The 19,482-nt window shown below is 53.8% G+C and overlaps 6 protein-coding genes across 6 annotated transcripts; 3 read left to right on the top strand and 3 right to left on the bottom strand.

The window, feature by feature from the left end:
- Window positions 1–1,141: 1,141 nt before the first annotated feature.
- Window positions 1,142–1,866, top strand: ATEG_05694 (uncharacterized protein; the record flags this gene model as incomplete). Its single annotated transcript, XM_001214872.1, has 2 exons — window positions 1,142–1,441; window positions 1,627–1,866. 2 exons carry the CDS (start codon window positions 1,142–1,144, stop codon window positions 1,864–1,866), a joined length of 540 nt encoding a protein of 179 aa, XP_001214872.1.
- Window positions 1,867–4,300: 2,434 nt separating this feature from the next.
- Window positions 4,301–6,970, bottom strand: grc3 (putative RNA processing protein Grc3; the record flags this gene model as incomplete). The annotated part of the gene is made up of 5 exons (XM_001214871.1): window positions 4,301–5,896; window positions 5,952–6,263; window positions 6,314–6,440; window positions 6,495–6,873; window positions 6,937–6,970. 5 exons carry the CDS (start codon window positions 6,968–6,970, stop codon window positions 4,301–4,303), a joined length of 2,448 nt encoding a protein of 815 aa, XP_001214871.1.
- A 526-nt stretch (window positions 6,971–7,496) lies between these two features.
- ATEG_05692 (DNA-directed RNA polymerase I subunit RPA34) lies at window positions 7,497–8,543 on the top strand (the record flags this gene model as incomplete). Its single annotated transcript, XM_001214870.1, has 2 exons — window positions 7,497–7,729; window positions 7,781–8,543. 2 exons carry the CDS (start codon window positions 7,497–7,499, stop codon window positions 8,541–8,543), a joined length of 996 nt encoding a protein of 331 aa, XP_001214870.1.
- Window positions 8,544–9,554: 1,011 nt separating this feature from the next.
- ATEG_05691 (uncharacterized protein) lies at window positions 9,555–11,190 on the bottom strand (the record flags this gene model as incomplete). Its single annotated transcript, XM_001214869.1, has 2 exons — window positions 9,555–9,873; window positions 9,911–11,190. The coding sequence occupies 2 exons, from the start codon at window positions 11,188–11,190 to the stop codon at window positions 9,555–9,557; spliced, it is 1,599 nt and encodes a 532-aa protein (XP_001214869.1).
- Window positions 11,191–13,925: 2,735 nt separating this feature from the next.
- Window positions 13,926–18,214, top strand: atg26 (UDP-glucose:sterol glycosyltransferase; the record flags this gene model as incomplete). The annotated part of the gene is made up of 3 exons (XM_001214868.1): window positions 13,926–15,230; window positions 15,281–17,875; window positions 17,924–18,214. The coding sequence occupies 3 exons, from the start codon at window positions 13,926–13,928 to the stop codon at window positions 18,212–18,214; spliced, it is 4,191 nt and encodes a 1,396-aa protein (XP_001214868.1).
- A 356-nt stretch (window positions 18,215–18,570) lies between these two features.
- On the bottom strand, window positions 18,571–19,360 carry ATEG_05689 (tubulin-binding prefolding complex subunit PAC10; the record flags this gene model as incomplete). Its single annotated transcript, XM_001214867.1, has 3 exons — window positions 18,571–18,675; window positions 18,762–19,230; window positions 19,341–19,360. The coding sequence occupies 3 exons, from the start codon at window positions 19,358–19,360 to the stop codon at window positions 18,571–18,573; spliced, it is 594 nt and encodes a 197-aa protein (XP_001214867.1).
- Window positions 19,361–19,482: the final 122 nt, after the last annotated feature.

The following is a 19,482-nucleotide window of genomic DNA, read 5'->3' as shown; positions in this document are numbered from 1 at the left end:
AGAGAGGGATAATTTGGAGAAAGGGAGTGAATGCACCGAGCCGTTCACAGATGCGAGGTCGGTTACTTTGGGAGCTAGGTGGTAGATTCCCGGGAGAGGAAGGTAGTAGTGGCCACTGAGACTGCAAAGACCAGCTTGCAGGGTGGGGATGAACGGGGGGGAGATGAAGGTAGGGAGATGAAGGGAGAGAAGAGAGGAGAGAAGCTGGAGGGAGCGAAGGAGTGAAAGATAAAGAGGGAGAGAAAGAGAGACGGAGAAAGGGAGAAGAGAAGAAGAGAATAAGAAGAGGAATCCGTGGAAGAATCCCGGATAAGCGTTGGAGGTATGCGTAATACGGTATGGTCATTTAGACGTATGTATTTTTCCATGGTTGCTTTCTCGACTTCCATTCCCCATGGAGTATACGAAGTACATACAGATATACCTAATAAAAGGTAACAATAATAACAATATGAATCATAAATCAATACCTAACTCCTATAGGATTATCCCCTAACTGCATACCCAACCTGTAGATACCAAGTCCTGGTAACAAGTGGTATCCCTTGCGGAACACTAGTGCGCCATCGAAGGCTGGTGGAAGAAGTCAATCGCCCTCTAGTTCGTCGGGAATAGATTGGTCCAGACAGCCATGCGATGCATCCAGTCGTCCCCAAGAACAGATCAGAACAGTTCGGAACCGTTCAGGATAAGGGTCCCCTGTCTATATCCTCCTATAACGGCCGGGATGTCCTCCCTTCATCTGAGGAATATGGTTATCTGCCGTCTCTCGTCCTACCTCAAACCTCCCTGAAAACGGGTCATTCGAGTCACATGGAGGGTTATTGGGCTGCAACGAGGATCATTCTCAAGCCGTCGGGTCACGGAGTCCGGAGTATTCTGGCGACTGGCGACTGAAAAAGAGACGCCCGTCAAGGTGAGACGCAGGATCGTCCCTTCATTCCCTCGGTTCCGACTGGTTCTCCCCCAGCTGGCCATTCAATAGATTCGGGACGCGGCACAGCTAGTCTCCTGGCATTCGCCCTAATGACCCCGAGGGATGAATGAAAGAATTAAAGAATGAATGCAAGATGAAAGACAGCCAGTTGGATGGTTCCTAGGTAGTCGCCACGATATCTCAGATAAGACGAGTCACCGCATCATGACTCCCTGCACCAAACCCAGGGTCATCATGGATCACGGACAGACGGGTGTATCTCCCTCTCGATCAATCCAATCAATCATGGCTGCAAATATCATCCCCGGTCGGAGAACGTCACCATGCAGCGTGGCCAGTATTACCGCGACCGCATCCCGTCTCTGCCCGTATCTACCGACAGATAACCTTGACGGATACGACTCGGAGGATTCTCTCCTCCATCTCTCCGCTCAATATACCCGAGAGAAACTACGGAGTATAGTACGAAGAGAAACAAGACAAGATCCCCGTCAGGCACTCGCGGTAATTTCGGTGTTTCGATCTGAAACGAACCGTCGCCGCTGCAGCCTTATGCTCCCGGGGCGAAATCCCGTCGTGAGACTCAGCCGGCATGCGAGGAAACCAAGCACACGACTGCTCCACTCTGGCCGGGCTCCATTCTTATTCATGTCTCTCCCATCTCCAGCTGCTAACGAATTAGTCGCCAGGTATTATTCAATGCCTTTAGTAACGACCCAGTCGCACGTGGCAATCCACGCCTCCCATTTGCCCACCGCTCCAACACTAGTGCCAACGATCGAATCCTCCAATCCAATGGGACCTCGGATGTCGTCTTGCGGACGTTTCTCCATGCTCCTGGGCTCGCCTTCAGGAGCAGTGGAGGACGATCGGCGCGCGAACTTGGTCGCCTCCACGAGGATCCCAGTTTCACCGGTTGGACGATATGATGACGACAATCATAAATCATCGACAGGGTACGGAGGACTATCGAGTAAGTAATACTCGTACCGAGTACGATGGCATGGAAACGACGGCAAAACGGTGGGCCGGAACCGTTCGCTTCCACTTTATTAAACTACCTGTACTAGGTAGCCATCGGTGGGTTTATGGTGCCGTCTGACCGTGCCGGTGGATTCATGAATAATATGGGTCCATTCGTGCCTTCTGGAAGGCGAGGTCCGCCGGAGATTTACCGTCTATCCTCATCTGCCCGATCGGATTCTATTTTCTACTAGTAGTATGTTGGGTGTTGCCGTTCATCACATGGCTGGATATCCTCCGGATATCCTCCGTAGGTCCAGAGTACACCTCGGGGTATACCTTCATGTACATATATATAGAACCGCTCCAGACAACCATGGCAATATCAGCCTCAGGTCTGGACCCTGCACTGAGACATGCGTCGTCCTTGTCCTATGCAACTAACACTTCTAGTCCTGCACGCTGCAGCATGTAGTCAGCAAACCGCTCGGTCGAGGTCTAGACAGATCGTGCTTAACAAGCCAGACTGAAAGGAATTCAGGTGCCCCTCCTCATCGGATCCACTGAGCGATTTATTCGGTGGGTCGTTACTGTCTGCTTAACATTACCTTTTTGAAGTATTGACAGAAGTGTTCTATGTTTATCTGATGGTTTGCATACGGAGGACTACTATGTACACAGTATTGCCACGGTCTATGGAGTACCTACCTACACAAGACGCAAGTATATCATGAACTACCTTATACTCCATATCATCACACAACAGGGTGGATGTTACTTATTCAAAGATAATGAAGCATATTTCGCTGTATTATAATCATGATATTTGTAAAAGTAACCCCGCATCAATACAAGCCTGTGCACGTCCGTGTCCTCTCATCCATGCACCCCATGCATATGCCATGGCAGCTCTTGACTCACACCAATCGACCTGCATTATTAACCCAGGTCGCATCGACGAAGCCGCGAACGCCGTACACCACCACACCACCCTAGGAACAGATCAGAACCGTTCTCGACCCGACACTAGCGGGACGTACGTACCTTCCCCCGTCCTATCATACCGTTCACTCAGCTAGTCGAGTTGTCCTGGGTGGACATGGCTCTGAGTAGTTCGGATGCCGTCTGTTCGGCCCCATGCACGAGCTGTTTGCCGATTGCTGGCTGTACATGTACGTTCACGTTAGACGGCTCCTATGATCGGAGATCAGTCACTGCGAGTAGTCTACATACCGCCTACGTCTCGTCAGTCAGGTCCTAGACTCTCTGCGGAGCATCACTTACTTCACTTGCAAGCTGGACATCATTTCATCATGAGCTTTTCGTGAATCGTCACACAATGGATTGCGAAGTGCTCCTTACCTCCTGCAGATGCACCGTTAGCTCCGGTCTGCTCAGAGACGACTAAGAGGACTTACCGTCTAGGTCTGTTAGCGGCTGCGATTCATCTTGAATGCTCATCAGTCGGGTTTCTTACCGGCTAGAATGGTCGTCTTGGTTACTCACTTACTCGATCAGTATCAGAGGACGCGAGGACGTACCGCAGCCTGGACTATGTCAGTAACGTGGATCTCAAGTCGACTTCAAGGAGGGACTCACAGTTACAGCCTTTACACATGTCAATCCTGTTCACGTATCAATCTTCCGATCTGATGGAACGATACTTACTCCCTAGAAGCACTGCGTTAGCAAGATTGTAAGCCGACACGTCGCAACACCTACCAGAATATCTTTCAGAGTTCCATCCCGTCTCACAGGCGCTGCCATCGCAGTCGCGATCAAAAGCGAAAGAAGGTAAACCGGACGCATGCTGAACGAAAGACGATGAGGATGGAATGAATGGAATGAATGAATGAATGGACAGAGACAGAGCGCGATGGCTTTTGCCGGACGTTACCGCGTAAGTCGTAAGGGATGATGGATGAGGTGGGAGAATGCGACCGTCGTACTGGGACAGCAGCTATGATTATATACGCCTGTCGGCCAACCACAGGGTGATCTTCATCTTGTCGCCTGACTGGAAAGGTAGGTTCCCAAGGGGCGTGGAATGTACAGGTTCTGCCATCGCGAGGAATGCGAGGGTGTGGTGGGTGAATAAGAGTTCGCCAGGAGCGTCTCCCTTCTTCGCGAGGAGACGTGTTTCCTTGATAGCGACGTGATATCGTCGGGACGGAGTGGGATAAGGTTGACTCGGTAATGTTGTTTCGTCCATCCTTCCAAGTTAGACCCTGATGGCTGGCCAGGCGCAGTGTTTGGGGGGCACTCCCGACTATCGGCTAAACAAGTGAGACATCATGCCAATGGAAGTATCCCTTCAGGCTGTTGTCCAGTTGAATCGCAGACTGTCTATGTCTATGTCTCGGTATGTTGATAAGACTATATACACAACACAACACAACACTACCAGTCTCCTTCACTCTCACTCCCCGGGTACGCCTTCTTGCGCAGCTTCCACAGCGACTTCTCCCGCTGCGCGGCCTCGCGCTGTCGCCGACTGTTGTCCTCGATCACCGTCATCCATGGCACGTGGCTCGCGCGGCGAATGCGGTCTTTCAGGATCGCAGACGTATGCGCGCTGTCATCCGTCCCGTCATCCACCTTGTCTTTCCGGCTGCTGTCGACGAACCGCCGGTGTCGCTTCTCGGCCGCCCGTGCAGCGTAGTACTCCTCGCTGAGCGCCCAGTTGGGGTTATCCAGCTGGCCACGCACCAGGACAATGCCGTAGCCCTGCTGCAGCGCGTCGCGGATGCGCGACGCCGCAATCGGCGTGACGAGTTCGAGCTGGCGCGCCGCGACGTTCACTGATCGCACCAGCGCCAGACCGAGACAATGCGACGCCTTCGGGTCGAGCGGGTTGCAGCTTCCCGCGCCCACGAAGAGATACGGCAAATCTTCGTGCGGAGAGCGGGTGATGCCCGAGTCGATGGACGCCAGAGGCGCCGTAGGAACCATCTCCGTGGCCTCGTCCATGACGGCGTCCTCGGATCCCTCTTCGGCCGGCGAGGGTTGCTTGCCCATCACGCCGTTGGCGAGCCCTGGCACCTCGCTGTGGCCCAAGATCGCATTCGGCGACTCCACGGCGACGACGCCCACGAGCGAACCGTCCAGGGCCTCGTGCAGAAGGTCCGGATGGATCTGCGAGCCCATCACCATGATCCCGCGGATGCCCTGATGCGGCCCGGCGTAGTGCACCTTGAACGGCCGTGTCCGCGACATCGGCTGGTCCAGCCACAGCGGGGTGCTGACGTCGGCGGGACGGGTCATGTGGAAATAGGACTGCATCTGCATGGACCGCAGCTGTGCGCTCGACCGGCTCACAAAGTCGGTGGGCTGGGAGGGGAGCGTCGTGAGGGGGATCCGGGCGGCGGCGGCAGCCTGGCCGAGGGGCTCGACAACCTCCGCCGGTCCCTTCTCACTCATGTAGATCACGTCGGACAGGCCGAGTGACCGCACGAGCCAGGTGGCGACCTCCAGCCCGAGCCCGAAGATCCACCCGGGATAGTTGATGATGAGGGGACACTGCGGGTAGCTTGCGAGAAGCGCACGATACCGGTCCATCAGGTCCGTCGCGGCGAGGACATAGTGGTCGGGATCATCTTTCGGCGAGGAAGCTCCTATATGATGGGCTCGAATGACCGTTCCGTCTTGCGAGCCTTCCAAGGACGGGTGCGAGAAGGGGGGTCCGAAGACAGGCGAGCGGAGGTGCGCCAGGTATATCTGGCCCATGGGGGCGAATTCGGGCTGCCCGGGATCCAGGTCGAGAAACGCAACACCGTCGGTGTTGCAATAGCTGGGTTCGGTTTGGGGCGCCGGGCTGAGAAGATGGTTCAGGAGGTAACGGCTAAAGGTCGATTTGCCGGAGCCTTTTGGGCCGCATATTAATGCCCGTAGTTTCCCGCCTTTCTGGGAGAGAGACTTGATAGCAGAACTCCACTGCTTCTCGAGGTGCAAGGGCCGCAGGTGGCGTTTCAAGGAGTCATCCGTAGATGTGTATAGCTGGATGGTTTAGATAGAGCCATGGATAGATGCGACAGACTGTGATGGAACTCACCACTGAGAAGGTTCGCCGCGCATGTGGCTCCGCATTTTTCAAAGTGAGCTTGTCAGCAGAGGTGTTGCTTCCATTCCAGATCCGTTGATAAAGAGGCGACAGGTCCCTGAGACGGTAGATGCCGCTGTGACAGGATTTGATTTCGACTTCCGCTGCCCCATCAACCCCAGAGACACACTTGATCACGGGCAACGAATGCGTCGAAGGTGCGTAAACTCGATACAGGCGCGGAGAAGGGTGGAGCTTTGCACCCATGAGGCTGATCACGCCTCGCTTGACCCATACATCGTAATGGCCAATGACCACTAGACTCTGCAAGAAGTCAGTATACTACCTTTTCGCACATAAAAAATGGAACGCACCAGCTTCTCCTTTATCCGCACGCAGAGGGTGTGCTCATCACTGTAAACTATGTTGCTCTTGTTGAGCCGGGTCTTGGACAGCGGAAAGGCTTCGACCAGAGCTGGGGTGTCCGCTGGTGACTCGTATCTACCTGACTGTCAATATACGCTCCCGATATGAGGACAAGGGAGGTGACCGTACCGATCAGCATCGTCCAGAGGTACATCGTTGCCCTCCGGCTCCGAGACCTCCTCAACCGGAGTCTGAATTCCGCTTTCTCGTCCCACTGTCCCGTCTGTGAGATGCTCTGGGGGCGTCGCAGGCGTGGTCTTTGTTTTCCTCCTAGGTGTTTTCTCAATCTCCGAAGGTTCGGCCTTCCGCCTCGACGATCGTCTGGTTTGCACCCGGTCTGCGGGAGAGACCGACTGAGATGGAGTGTCCTCCTCTGGGGATGTTCGCGCTTTCTTTGATGGCGGTTCCTCAGTCGTCTCGACTGCAGAAGGAGGTTTCACTGGCTCTGGAGTTGCGGCGATTTGCGCCTGCTGTCGGGCTTTGCGCGCCGCAAAAGCACTAACTGGAGCTATAAAATTCCAGTCAGTCAATGGACACCGTGGGAACTGGGGGGAGATCAAGAGGGGTATACCAGCAGACTGCTGCTTCTCGGCCTTTCTCTTCATAGCGCTTCGACGCTAGGTCCGGTGGAAACAATAGTTTGTGGTGAGAATGTGGTATTTCGCGCGACTCCAAATTTGCGCCAACGTTCGATACCACGTGATTGACCAGATATGGTCGTTGTGACCAACTTTCCGACTTTCCCAAAAGACAAGGGGATAGTGCGCGTATATAAATGAGAGTATTTTAGTCCTGAAATATTGCAATCATGGTCGTGAAAGTCCAGGTTGAATATGCCGAGATTTTCCCATGTTCTCCAACATCCGTCGTGGTGGTCTGTGCTCCGCGGAGCAAAGAAAAAAAAAAAGGTTATCGGTCCAGCAGAACTCGCCCTCCCCGTCAACTCACCACCGCATCCACTTCTACATCCCGAGGATCCGAATTTAGGTCCTTCGATAGCTGCATTACGTCGCATTATCGGTCGCCTGGGTGAATCAAGCTCGGCAGTCTCGTCTATACCCCGCCGTCGTCGAATCCACGCTCTCCGCATCGCATCTCCGAATTTTATCAGTCCGACACCACATCGATACAATGGCCGCAAAAGCAAAGAAGGCGGCCACTCCGGAGAGCGAGAGTAGCTCATCGAGCCGGTCCACCTCCCCCGAACCTGCGCAGAACAAGGCCAAGAGCGAAGCGGAGGAATCGTCGAGCTCCGAGTCGGAGGAGTCGTCCAACGAGCGCAGTGAGAGTGGCAGTGAAAGTGACAGCGATTCCTCATCGGATGAGAACTCTAAGCAGGAGTCCAACGGCAAGAAAGCGGAAAAGTAAGCTATTTTCGGCGGAACTCCCCGGACTCATACTAACTTGTATGCCAGACCCTCCGCCCGCGTCTCGTTCCAAGCCCCCCAACCGTACAAGCCTCCGTCGGGCTTCAAATCCGTGAAGAAACAGTCTCCTCCCTCCGCCAGCACCGCGTCTCTTCTCTCCGACCTCAGCGGGAAGCAAGTCTACCACATCACTGCGCCGTCCTTCCTTCCGCTGGACACCGTCAAAGAGCTCTCGTTAAGCAAAGTCATGCAGGGCGAGCCCATCCTGAAACACAAGGGCGCGCAGTATGGGATCCCCGTCGACAGCATGAACCAGAACGATACGGGCGAGAAGACGCTGTTTCTCTACGACCCCAAGACGCAGGCATACACTAGCACGCCCGTCCGCCACATTCAGAGCTACCACATCCAGCGGATGGCCACTCTTCCCAAGCGGTCGGAGACAGAAGATAAGGTCCTGGAAGCGGCGCAGAAGCTGGTCAAGCCGCCGCGGAAACAGCCCAAGAACCTGAAGATGCGTTTCCGGCCTCTGGGCAGCGGCGAGGCGCCGCCCGAAACTCTCGGGTCGGAGTCAGAGGGCGAGGGGGAGGAAACTACCTTCAAGGTTCCCAAGGGCGCCGAGAAGGAGGAGAGAAAACGCAAGCATCACCACACGGAGGCCGACAGCAGCCAAGCGGGAGTGCCTCGCAAGAAGTCCAAGAAGCACTCGGAGAGCGGCGAGAAGGCCGAAGGCAAGGAAAATGAAAAGTCCAAGAAATCCAGCAAGAGCAAAGAGGAAAAGAAACGCAAGAAGTCGGACAAGACTGCGTGAAGGAATGCAACTGTATGGTCTATTGGTTCTTTTGTTCTCTTTCTCAAAAGTTTTTGGCTATAGATGGGATGCGTTTTGCTTGCATCAAGGCGTCTGATACCGGGATTGATTCCTAATAGCATGATCGTTATGCAGCATGTACATACTAGGTACCTTTGAATGATTCTATTTCTATGAATTTGTTGTAATATATACTCAGAACGGTGAATGACGCAAGAGAATTTAGCGTGCCCATTCTGGTCTAGCGTGTCGCTGTGCGTGTTTCTATAAAGTCCTCCTCGTCACCGCATCAACTGTTACTGAGCGTGCCTTGTCGCGAATCCACGTTAAGTTCATGACCGATTGGCGGAGATGATAGATGGACTTATGGGAAATCAAGGGTTTAGGCCTGCAGCACGAGCGTCATGATAAGCTATTGTCTCCACGTCGGCGCGTTTTGTCTTAGGGCCTGTACCATGGAATTACTGGCACATAGAGCTCAATTGACCTGGTGATGCGCAAGTGTTCGGCTCAAGAAATAGCAACAGCGCTATACAAGATCAATTAGATAAGCTGGTGAGGCATTTGTGCGGTAGTACCCTGCGTAGTACACCGGTCACAGACTCGATTGGCGCAGACAGTCCTCGTCTAGATACCACCCTGCCGGGGCTTCCTGCTCCCTAAACTTGAAATCGATCCTAGCAAGCCCACTTGCGCGCTGGATCAGGGACGTGGATCGGTCCCACGAGAGATATAAGCCGTATATTTCGCCCGCTGACTTAGTAAAAGACCAGTCAAGCATCCGACTTGCCTTCCCATTTTATCGAAGTGCTCAGATTTGCCTGAATTATTTAATTATTCAAAACTCATTTGCTTTGGTCTCTTGTACTAGTCCCAGACGACATGTTCTGGAGTAACCCACTTGAAGATATTAGTGCGCTGTAGGATACGGTTCAGGAAACAATTCGTGTACATCAAGGGGAATTTATTTTCCACTCTGACTATATACCCTTCTCAGACACAGATGGCTTCTCATACCACCACATAGCCAAGGCTCCCGTCCAGGGTGTAGCGGGAGCTCTCGCAGCTGGCGTCGGTTGTATCCATATGGTCGCCACTGCTAGCACTATAGCAGCGGTAGAGGGGAACACTGCCCGAGACACGGGCTTTATAGATGTAGCCAAGGATGCCGTCCATGACGTAGAGTGAAGACTCGCAACTAGACTCCGTTGTGTCCATATGATCGCCTCTGCTAGCGCTGTAGCAGCGGTAGAGAGGAACAGTGCCTGAAAGCTGAATGGCATGGATGTAGCCGAGCATGCCATCCAGGGAGTAGCTGGAAGCCTCGCAACTAGAATCCGTTGTGTCCATATGATCGCCACTGCTACCGCTGGCACAGCGGTACAGAGGAACGGGGCCGGAATGGCTCAGGACGGTCAACTTTGATCGCGGTCACGTCGGCATCCCAGGGGCCAGGAATAGTGAGTTTCACCCCCTTATTGTCCTGGCTAAGCACCACCGATGAGCTGTTTGGCAGTAGAGAGGCTGTACCAAAGACCTTGCCGTCCCGAGGGGCAGGGAGGGCAAGCGTCAGTCCGGTTGGCGGCTTGAGCACATGGATGTACTCGACGGAGTCATCGGGAGACTTGGTCGCCGACCCCCAGGAGACGTCGCCGATAGTGGTGCCAGGCTTAGTCGGGTAGGAAGTGCTGGGCCGCGTGCCGAAGATGGACTCGCGGATGCTGTAGATCCACGAGCCGAGCTGTTGGAGCGTCGGCATGACGCCCGGCTCCCAGCCGCCGTCGGCATAGGGCCCCGTAGCCCATGCGATGCCGCCGCCTGCGCTATTTGTAGCAGCCTGGAAGACCGTGTAGCGGAACATACTCCGCGCAGAGTAGCGGAGGGAGCTGGTCGTGTTGGCCGCCCACCAGGTGTAGGTGAAGATGGCGGCTACGGGCTTAGCATAGCTCGGCCACAGGTTCTCGTTGGGCTGCGAGAACTCGTCCCAGCCGCCGTACTCCTTCATTCCCATGTCGAGGCCGTACAGATTACCATAGTCGTTTTGGATCAGATTTGCGTGCGGGATAATAGCTTTGATCGTGCTGCGGAGTTGCGGGTAGTCGACTACTTTTTGGCTGTCGCCTCGGGGGCTGCCCTCGTCCATGAATAGGCCGTCAATGGACTGGCCGTAGCGTTGCATCAGCTCGCCATAGATGTCGTTGACGAACGAGTTCCACTTGGTTCGGTTGAAGTCTGCGCCCGGGTTGTGCTTTTCGTCCTTCGGGGGAGGGTCGATGCCCCAACCGGTCTTCTCCCGATCCGCAGCAGTGAATTCCATGCCGTCACGCGGATGGGTGTAGAGGTAGACGCGGATGTTGTTGTTCCTAACCGCCGCGATCATGTCGCCGACGAGATCGCGGTCGACGCGGTGGTTTGGCAGGTCCCATTCCAGCATCTTCTCGCTCGGCCAGAGGGCCACCATTTTGGCGTGCCAGGCAGTAAACACGACGTACTGTACCTCTGCGGCCACAAGATCGGCGGCGAACTGGTGCGCATCAAAGCTGTTCGCGAGAACGTTCGCGTCAACAACGACGCCGTCGTGGTTGGCCGTACGGTTCGGCACCAGGTGGACGAAGAGACCGTACTTGAGGTTAGGAATGTTGGCCATTCCATCGTTCAAGGGCGATGATGCCTGTAGTTGTGCCCCGGAGCACCCCATAAGAGGCGCAATCACCAAGATAAACCGAACAACTAGGTTTGCGACCACATTTTGCCGAGTGAAATCGTGGTAGAAACGTTCTCTTCCTATGTGGTGGTGATCGGGGAACGCTTTGAGGTAAAACAGGAGAGTCGACACTCCAGGTTGAGTCTTATATAGTTGAAGTAAGTTGGGGTGCGAAGGAGAATCCTCGATGGCATTTGGCCCAACCAATCAACCGTACAGGGAAATGAATATTTCTTGAGATCATGATCAATAGTATAGTTAACCCTGGCAGCTCTAGACATCGTGGCTCCAATCAGCAATGATGGGCTCCGAGAGAGGCTGGCTGAAATCTCTTCACGAACACCTTGTAAAGGGTGATCAATCTGCAGTAGTATAAAATCTAACTTTGACTGTCAATAGTCCGGAGCAACATCCAATCTTACATAGTTTTCAATTCCTCGTGCCCTCAACTATAGCAACGCCCAATACTACCTCGTATGTTGACCAGTGCCGCTAGCGATTCCACCATCACGCCGACCTTGCTGTTCATAGTATAAGCCAATGCTTTCAGCCAGCCACTAAAAGGCCTTCGGGAGCATAGAATTAACGCTTCCAGCTTGGTAGAATAGGCGTATATTCAAAGTCTTACCTCGTGACAGTGATATGCCTTATTATATTCTTTCTCTGCGCCTGGAAGCGATGGACTCTCCAAAGATGACCACGGGACTAGTTCACAGTTATTTCGTGGGGCGTACTAGCGCCCATATCGATCGCAGGTGCCATCAAAAAGCCCACAAGTGAGCAGAGCCCGTGTCATACTCAATGTGGAGAGCTCAGCATAGTTATCTACAGAGGAGAAGGATCGTCAGAGTAAGCTGCAGAACTAGACATATCCTCCGCCGGAGCTAACTCTCACCCCAAGCTCAAGGCCCTGCGAAGCCGGATCCACCGCATCAAGCGTAGCAGATATCGGAGTATAACACTAAAGAAGTTTTACTCCGTACAGGTCAGAGGTTAAAAAAACAGAATACCCCTGGCCCAATATAACAATTTATTAGGGTAGGTTATTAACTTAGGCACCGTGGGTGATTATTAAACAGTAGTGAATACGCCATGTAACTACTGGGCTTCCCTCCAGGAGGCCAGCAAACACCTTACCAACCTTACCTGGTCTTCTGGCGCAGCCATTACAACCTATCGCTCCTCTTCACCATATCTGGTCAACCCTGACACGTTAGCTCATCACCTCTAAAACAGTATTCGTAGGTTATTTGAAATCAAGTGAGAGAATAGATCAACAACTTCCAGAAATTGCGTTCTAATGTTTTGGATTTTACTTTGTAGCTTCGGCATCTGGTTGGTAAACAGATAAGTTCCAGTCAATTTTAATGCGCATAGCATAGTTCAAGTTTTCTTCAGCATCGCGGACAATCAAACTCCTGTCATATATCACAACAGTATCTCCATTAAAGAAATCAGACACTATTCAAGGCTCAGTTATACATTTTGCCCTACGATTCAACCCACTTCTGTTCTATATATACACTGTAAATAGAAGTCACGCTATGTCTAATCTGGCTACGGCCATAGTGTTGGAGGCTCAAGGTGAAAAGACCACGAGTTTTCTCCCTCCAAATGCCATGCACAGTCTCATCCTCACCCCGAATGACTCCGTTGATAAAGTCAAGAGTACCTCTGCTACTGTACTCGCTCAGGCCCACCGGGTAGTGTCGATCCAGCGGAGTTTAATGTCGAATGGGAGCCACTCGCTCTCCACGACAGCAGTGAGTTGTCTGTCGCTTGCGTCGGCTCCAAAGAATCCTCAGAGACAGGGACATAAGTATCTCCAGGTACCTTGCTACCGGCTGAGTAGGGATAGGTACCAGCGCATACTCCGTACATGGGGCATATGGGGAGAAATCCCGTGACTGCTCCGACTGCCGATGATGACATAATCCGGGCAATGCACCAGGAACGGGCTCTAATTGGCGGATCCACAGCTGGCTATCACATGCGGGGGTGGTGATTGGCCCCAGCGGCCCGGACAGCTGATACGGACAACCTTGTGACGCCAGCGACAGATTCCATGGGACAATCGACTGCGTGCATGAGTCGTTCTTCTCTGCCTGCTGGTCTGCCTATCGGTCTTGCTTCTGCCAACCAGTCTTCAACCCTCCTATCCGCCTGAATCCTCCCCGACGACCTGATCTGCCATAGAGAGCGCCTTGCCCCCTCTCGCTGACTTGTCCATCATCCCCGACGGTACATAGTACTGCTACTATCGCTAGCTACTACTTCCTGCGCCGTCATTCCTCCGTGTCCGTCCAGCTCCCAACGTTCGCTTCATCTCGGCCGGCTCTGATGGATTACATCGTGTCTCCCCGGACTTTCCTTTAGTCAGGTATTCACTGTGGTCATTCACTCCCCATACAACCTGTCAGCCATCTACCTTGTTCCCTGTGGTGCTAACCTGTGATCATCGCTGGTAGATCCCTCGTCGTTGTCAGAGTCCTCTCCCGTGATCCCAGCTCCAACGACAACTCGCTTCCTGGACTTCCCAGAAGGCAAACGGGGGTCACGTTCCTCTCATTCCCCATCACCTGTCTGGGGTACTCTTTGGTCCTCTCCTTACCACCTTGTTCATTCCCTCTTTTCTGAGCTCCTACTCATCTCCGTGTCTCCCTTCTCTGACCCCAAAGATGCGACCCCTTCTGGACGAAGCGAAGCGGCGAGTGGACCGTCGACTCAGTGCCAGCCGACAGTCACTTTCGACGAGCCGCATCTTCCCCAGCGCGTTGCCGGAACGACTAAAAGACGACCACGATGCTCAAGTCGATTACACTGCTCCTCCTGGCGGAGGTGGGACGAAAGAGGGCCACTTCCAATACATGCAACAATCGATTTTCGGGATGATTGCCGCCGTTGGTTCTCAGTCCGACTTCCATGCGCGGTTCGACGACTCGTCCGACAGTGAACGGGACACCGACCGTCCGCCTCAGAAGCGCACCGAGAAGGAATCCCAGGCCACGGATGCTCCGCCATCATCGAAGAACGAGAAGAAAGCGCTGAGGTCCCCCCAACGACCGAAAAGCCCATCTCAGGAAAGAGGACGTCGCCATCGGAAGACGCTCTCGGGCAGTCGGATTCTGCGGCCGTTAATGCCAGGTAGCAGCCAGAGACAAGGAGGAGCCCAAACGGAACCGTCGACGGGGAACCAGATGTCTCGCGTACCATCCCCAGAACGACCTCGCAGCACCACTCCTCGCGCGGCTCCTGTTCTGAGCCGCATGGTTGAAGCGCAGGCCCTCTTTGACTCCAAAGGTTCAATGAATCAATCTCCACGATCTCCACCTGCGGAAACGCAGGAGGAGCAAAGTCAAGAGCAGACATCTGCTTCGCCACTGTCTCTCAGGTTGATGGAAATGTTTGGCTTTGAGTCCCCAGAGAAGGTGCTTGTCGAATACGCCTGTTCTTTGGTGCAAAGCATGCTCCTGCAGGGCTACATGTACGTCACCGAAGGCCACATCTGTTTCTACGCCTACCTTCCCCGAAAATCCACGGTGGCCATCAAATCCGGCTATCTGTACAAACGCGGCCGGAAGAACCCTAAATACAACCGCTACTGGTTCTCATTGAAAGGTGACGTCCTCTCATACTATGCCGACCCGTCCAACCTGTATTTCCCCAGCGGTCATATTGATCTGCGATACGGAATCTCCGCTTCCCTCAGTGAGCCCAAGGAGAAAGACAGGGAGGCCAGGGATTTCCAGGTCACGACGGACCAACGGACATATTATTTCCGGGCCGATAGCTCTACGAGTGCGAAAGAATGGGTGAAGTCGCTGCAGAAGGTTATCTTCCGGACTCATAACGATGGCGACAGCGTTAAGATCTCCTTTCCGATTGAGAGCATCATAGACATAGAAGAAAGCCCCATGGTTGATTTCGCAGAGACCTTCAAGATCCGCGCAATCGAGAGTGGCGAGACGTATGCTATTGATGAGGTATGGCCTTCTTTGACAAGATGGCATGCTGGTGCTGACCGTTATCCCAGTATTATTTCTCCTTCTTTAATGACGGACAGGATGCCTTCAACTTCGTGAAAGGCTTGGTGAGCGAGTCTCAGGCCAAGAATCCTTCTCGAGAATCACCCCAACCAGGTCGCACAACTCCCCAAAGTCGAGCTCGCGGCTCTCGAGCGAGGTGGTCCCTTACCAGCGGGCTCAGTCAGGTGCTAGGAAGCTCAGATGCCCGACGACGACGCAGTGCAAGTGCGAGTCAATTCAGCCCCGGACGGGATGCAGCTGGACTATCGCCGACCTCCAGGCAACGAGACTTGTCGGAATCGTTTGTAAACTCTTTCGACCAAGCAACCGAATCTTCAACCGTGTTGCAGTCGATGACCGATACGGCAGAATCCGCGAGCCAGATCTTGAACCGAAGTGATGTCTTTCAGTATCCGGCTATGCAACCTTTTCGGAGACAGTCGCTCAGTGAAGACCAGTTTGGTCGCCGTCATTCAGACGAAACGGCCCGGTCGACGAATGATATTGCACGACTTGGTCCAGGTATCACCCCGAGGGACGTTCAACGGTTTTATCCGCCGAGCGACTCTGACCATGATGCACAAGACGCGGCTAGAGTTCAACAATCGGCATCCAGTCTCAATGAACTTGTCAGAGCTGGGGCTTACCCTCTTCAGCGTGCGGCAGGGCTGGCGGAGTACCTGAGAAATCGCTCGAAGCAAATGGGTACTCTTCTTGCCAGCGAGTCTATGGGTTATATCGAAAAGGTTTCGGGCATGTGGGCTGGTGGCCGCAGACACTACGGCGAAGCAGAGGGCATCTTACCGGACGACCAGGATGTCGACCCTGAAGATAAGGAGGATGGTTGCAACCATGGAGATCGGTTCCGTGCTCATTTTGCCCTCCCCCCGACCGAAAAGCTCCAGGCAACATATTTTGCTTACTTGCATCGTGTTCTTCCGCTGTATGGCAAAATCTATGTCAGCCAGAAGAAGCTATGTTTCCGCAGTCTCCTCCCTGGTACTCGCACCAAGATGATTCTTCCTCTGAAGGACGTTGAAAACGTCGAGAAAGAGAAAGGATTCCGCTTTGGATATCACGGCCTTGTTGTCATCATCCGGGGCCACGAAGAATTGTTCTTTGAATTCAACGCGGCCGATGTCCGCGATGATTGTGCTGTTACGATCCATCAGCACCTGGAGTCTGTGAGATTTCTGTCCGAGTCCGGCATGCTCGCTGAGCAGGAGCAAGATGAGTCGGAGGCTGCAAAAGCAGAACACCGTATGCTACAGGAAGCCAGAAAGGACGCATCTGGCGGGCTCATCCCACAAACACCATCGGACGAGTCCCCCGAGATTCATCCGATTTTCGATGACCCTCGTGCTTCTATAATTAACTTCAAGCCTACTGAGTCCCTGCGGATCACATGCCTGACTATTGGGTCTCGTGGCGATGTCCAACCGTACATTGCGTTATGTAAAGGACTGCTTGCGGAAGGCCATCGGCCTAAGATTGCAACCCACGCAGAGTTCGAACCTTGGATACGAAAGCATGGTATCGACTTCGCCCCGGTTGAGGGAGATCCTGCCGAGCTAATGCGCATCTGCGTGGAGAACGGAATGTTTACGTATTCCTTCCTGAAGGAAGCGTCCATGAAGTTTCGCGGTTGGATCGACGATCTTCTCTCATCGGCCTGGAGGAGCTGTCAAGATAGCGACCTTTTGATCGAGTCACCCAGTGCAATGGCTGGTATTCACATCGCCGAGGCTCTGCGGATCCCCTATTTCCGAGCCTTCACCATGCCATGGACTAGGACGCGGGCGTATCCCCATGCGTTTGCCGTGCCGGAACACAAGATGGGTGGTGCATATAACTACATCACCTATGTGATGTTTGACAATGTGTTCTGGAAGGCCATTGCGGGCCAGGTAAATCGCTGGAGGCAGTCCGAACTGGGTCTCAAGGCGACCAACTTGGATAAGATGCAGCCCAACAAGGTCCCGTTCCTTTACAACTACTCGCCTTCGGTCGTGGTTCCGCCGTTGGATTACCCAGACTGGATCCGCATCACAGGATACTGGTTCCTTAGTGAGGCAAGTGACTGGACGCCGCCAGCAGATCTGATGGCGTTCATCCAACGTGCCCGTGACGATGGCAAGAAGCTTGTGTACATCGGATTTGGCTCGATTGTAGTTTCGGACCCGTCTGCGCTGACGCGGACGGTCGTCGAATCGGTCCAAAAGGCCGATGTACGGTGTATTCTGTCCAAGGGTTGGTCCGACCGACTGGGCGATCCGGCCAGCGTGAAGTCTGAAATCCCCCTGCCGCCGGAGATCTTCCAGATCCAGGCGGCACCCCACGACTGGCTCTTCTCGCAGATTGATGCTGCCGCGCACCATGGCGGCGCCGGAACGACTGGCGCTAGTCTACGTGCTGGCGTCCCCACCATCGTGAAACCTTTCTTCGGAGACCAGTTCTTTTTCGGCACCCGGGTGGAAGATCTGGGCGTTGGCATTTGTTTGAAGCGGCTGAATGTCAGTTTGTTCTCTCGGGCTTTGTGGGAGGCTACCCACAGTGAGCGCATGATCGTGAAGGCTCGCAACTTGGGACAACAGATTCGGAGCGTAAGTGGCAGACCTTTGTAATGGGAGATTTTGGCTAATGTTGAACAGGAGGACGGTGTGGCCACTGCGATCCAGGCAATCTACCGTGATCTCGAGTATGCTAAAACCCTGGCTCGACAGCGATCTATCGTGTCGTCGACGCCGTTCTCGCCGACCCCTTCGGCCAAGACAGTCGCCGAACAGGAGGTCGACGATGATGTTACCGACAGTGAAGAATGGACTTTTATCGGGGACGAGACGGACATTGACATCTCCCGACGCGTCCGCGGTCGAGCAGTGTCAGATGTGGATATGCTCCCCGAGCCGCTTGCCGTTCGGAGCCCGGAGCTGGCGCAGTGATATGGGATTTGTTGGCTTACGATTGACGACATGGCATTTGAGTCACGACTAGCTTTAATGATTGGTATTTGGACGGATTTGCGTTTTGTTTCTGGCATTGTCACAGCGATTGCTGACGGCGTTTCTGGTGCGCATTTCTCGGTTGATAAGAGATGCTTTATGGATATTCCTGTTGATAGAATGGTATAGTGGTCGGCGCCGGGCGAGTGAGATTCCCAGGTAGTGTGATGATGGATATCAATTGATTTATATTTTCCAACCCATGTGCCCGAGGATATACAGCGACCTGCGTGAAAGAACTCGTCTAGAACCGAATCAAACAATGCATACATAGAAGCCAGTGAAATGAACTGAGGTTATTTTGTCTCCGTCTCGTCCTCGTCGCCTTTACCTTCGGCCTTTTCTTTCCGCCGCTGCATGACGTCCCAGTTATAGACTCTAGCGGTGGCCACTTCCATAGTCTGGATGTGTTAGTCTCGTCGCAAGCAACACGACACCCTCCAAAAGACCCAACAGTCACAGCGTCCAAGGAAGAGGGAGGACATACCGTAATCTGCTCCCTCAAAAACTCCAAATCCTCCTCACAATGTGCCAGACTCAGCTCCGCGGCGGCCAGCTTCTCACGCAGCATCGTCTCCGCCTCGGCGATCGGATACGCCAGCATAACATTCGCGCCGAGCCAGAGGTACACCTCGTCGGTCTGGTCCGGGTGGATGGCGGCGCGGGCGTAGAGAGTGTCGTTGAGCTCGAAGCTGGTCTCGAGCGGGTCGGCGGAGGCGTCGCGGCGGCGCTTGAGGAAGGACACCATCTCCAGCGTCTTTTTGATGTCCGGGATCTTGTCGCGCAGGCCGACGGCGCGGTTCTGTGCGTTCACCTCCATGAACTGGTACTTGGAGATCATCTCTTGGAAGTTGCGGAGCGTCTTTTCGACGTCGGCGCGGGTGGAGACGTAGTCGGTGACATTGTCGACGAAGGGGGCGACGGGGATGCCGCGGGGGTTCGTTTGGGGGGTTATTCTGGGTAGTTAGTTGGTGTGTTCTTCGTTATGGATGTGGATGGCGTGGTCATGGTGGTGGTGGTGGTGGTGAGGGGTGGAGGGGCCGTGTTGGGAGTTGGCTGGACGTACGAGGAGCGGGATTCTGCCATGGCGGCATTGACTGGAAGAGGAGAGAAGGGGAAGATGTGTGATGGAGTTATCCGAGTGACGTCGTAGTTGTAGTGTTGTAGTGGTGATAGTGGTGGTGGGAGAAATTGAGTGACGGCAGAAA

Source organism: Aspergillus terreus, genomic scaffold, assembly GCF_000149615.1.
Source record: "Aspergillus terreus NIH2624 scaffold_8 genomic scaffold, whole genome shotgun sequence".
NCBI lineage: Eukaryota > Fungi > Ascomycota > Eurotiomycetes > Eurotiales > Aspergillaceae > Aspergillus > Aspergillus terreus.
This window is presented reverse-complemented; position numbering and strand designations above follow the sequence as displayed.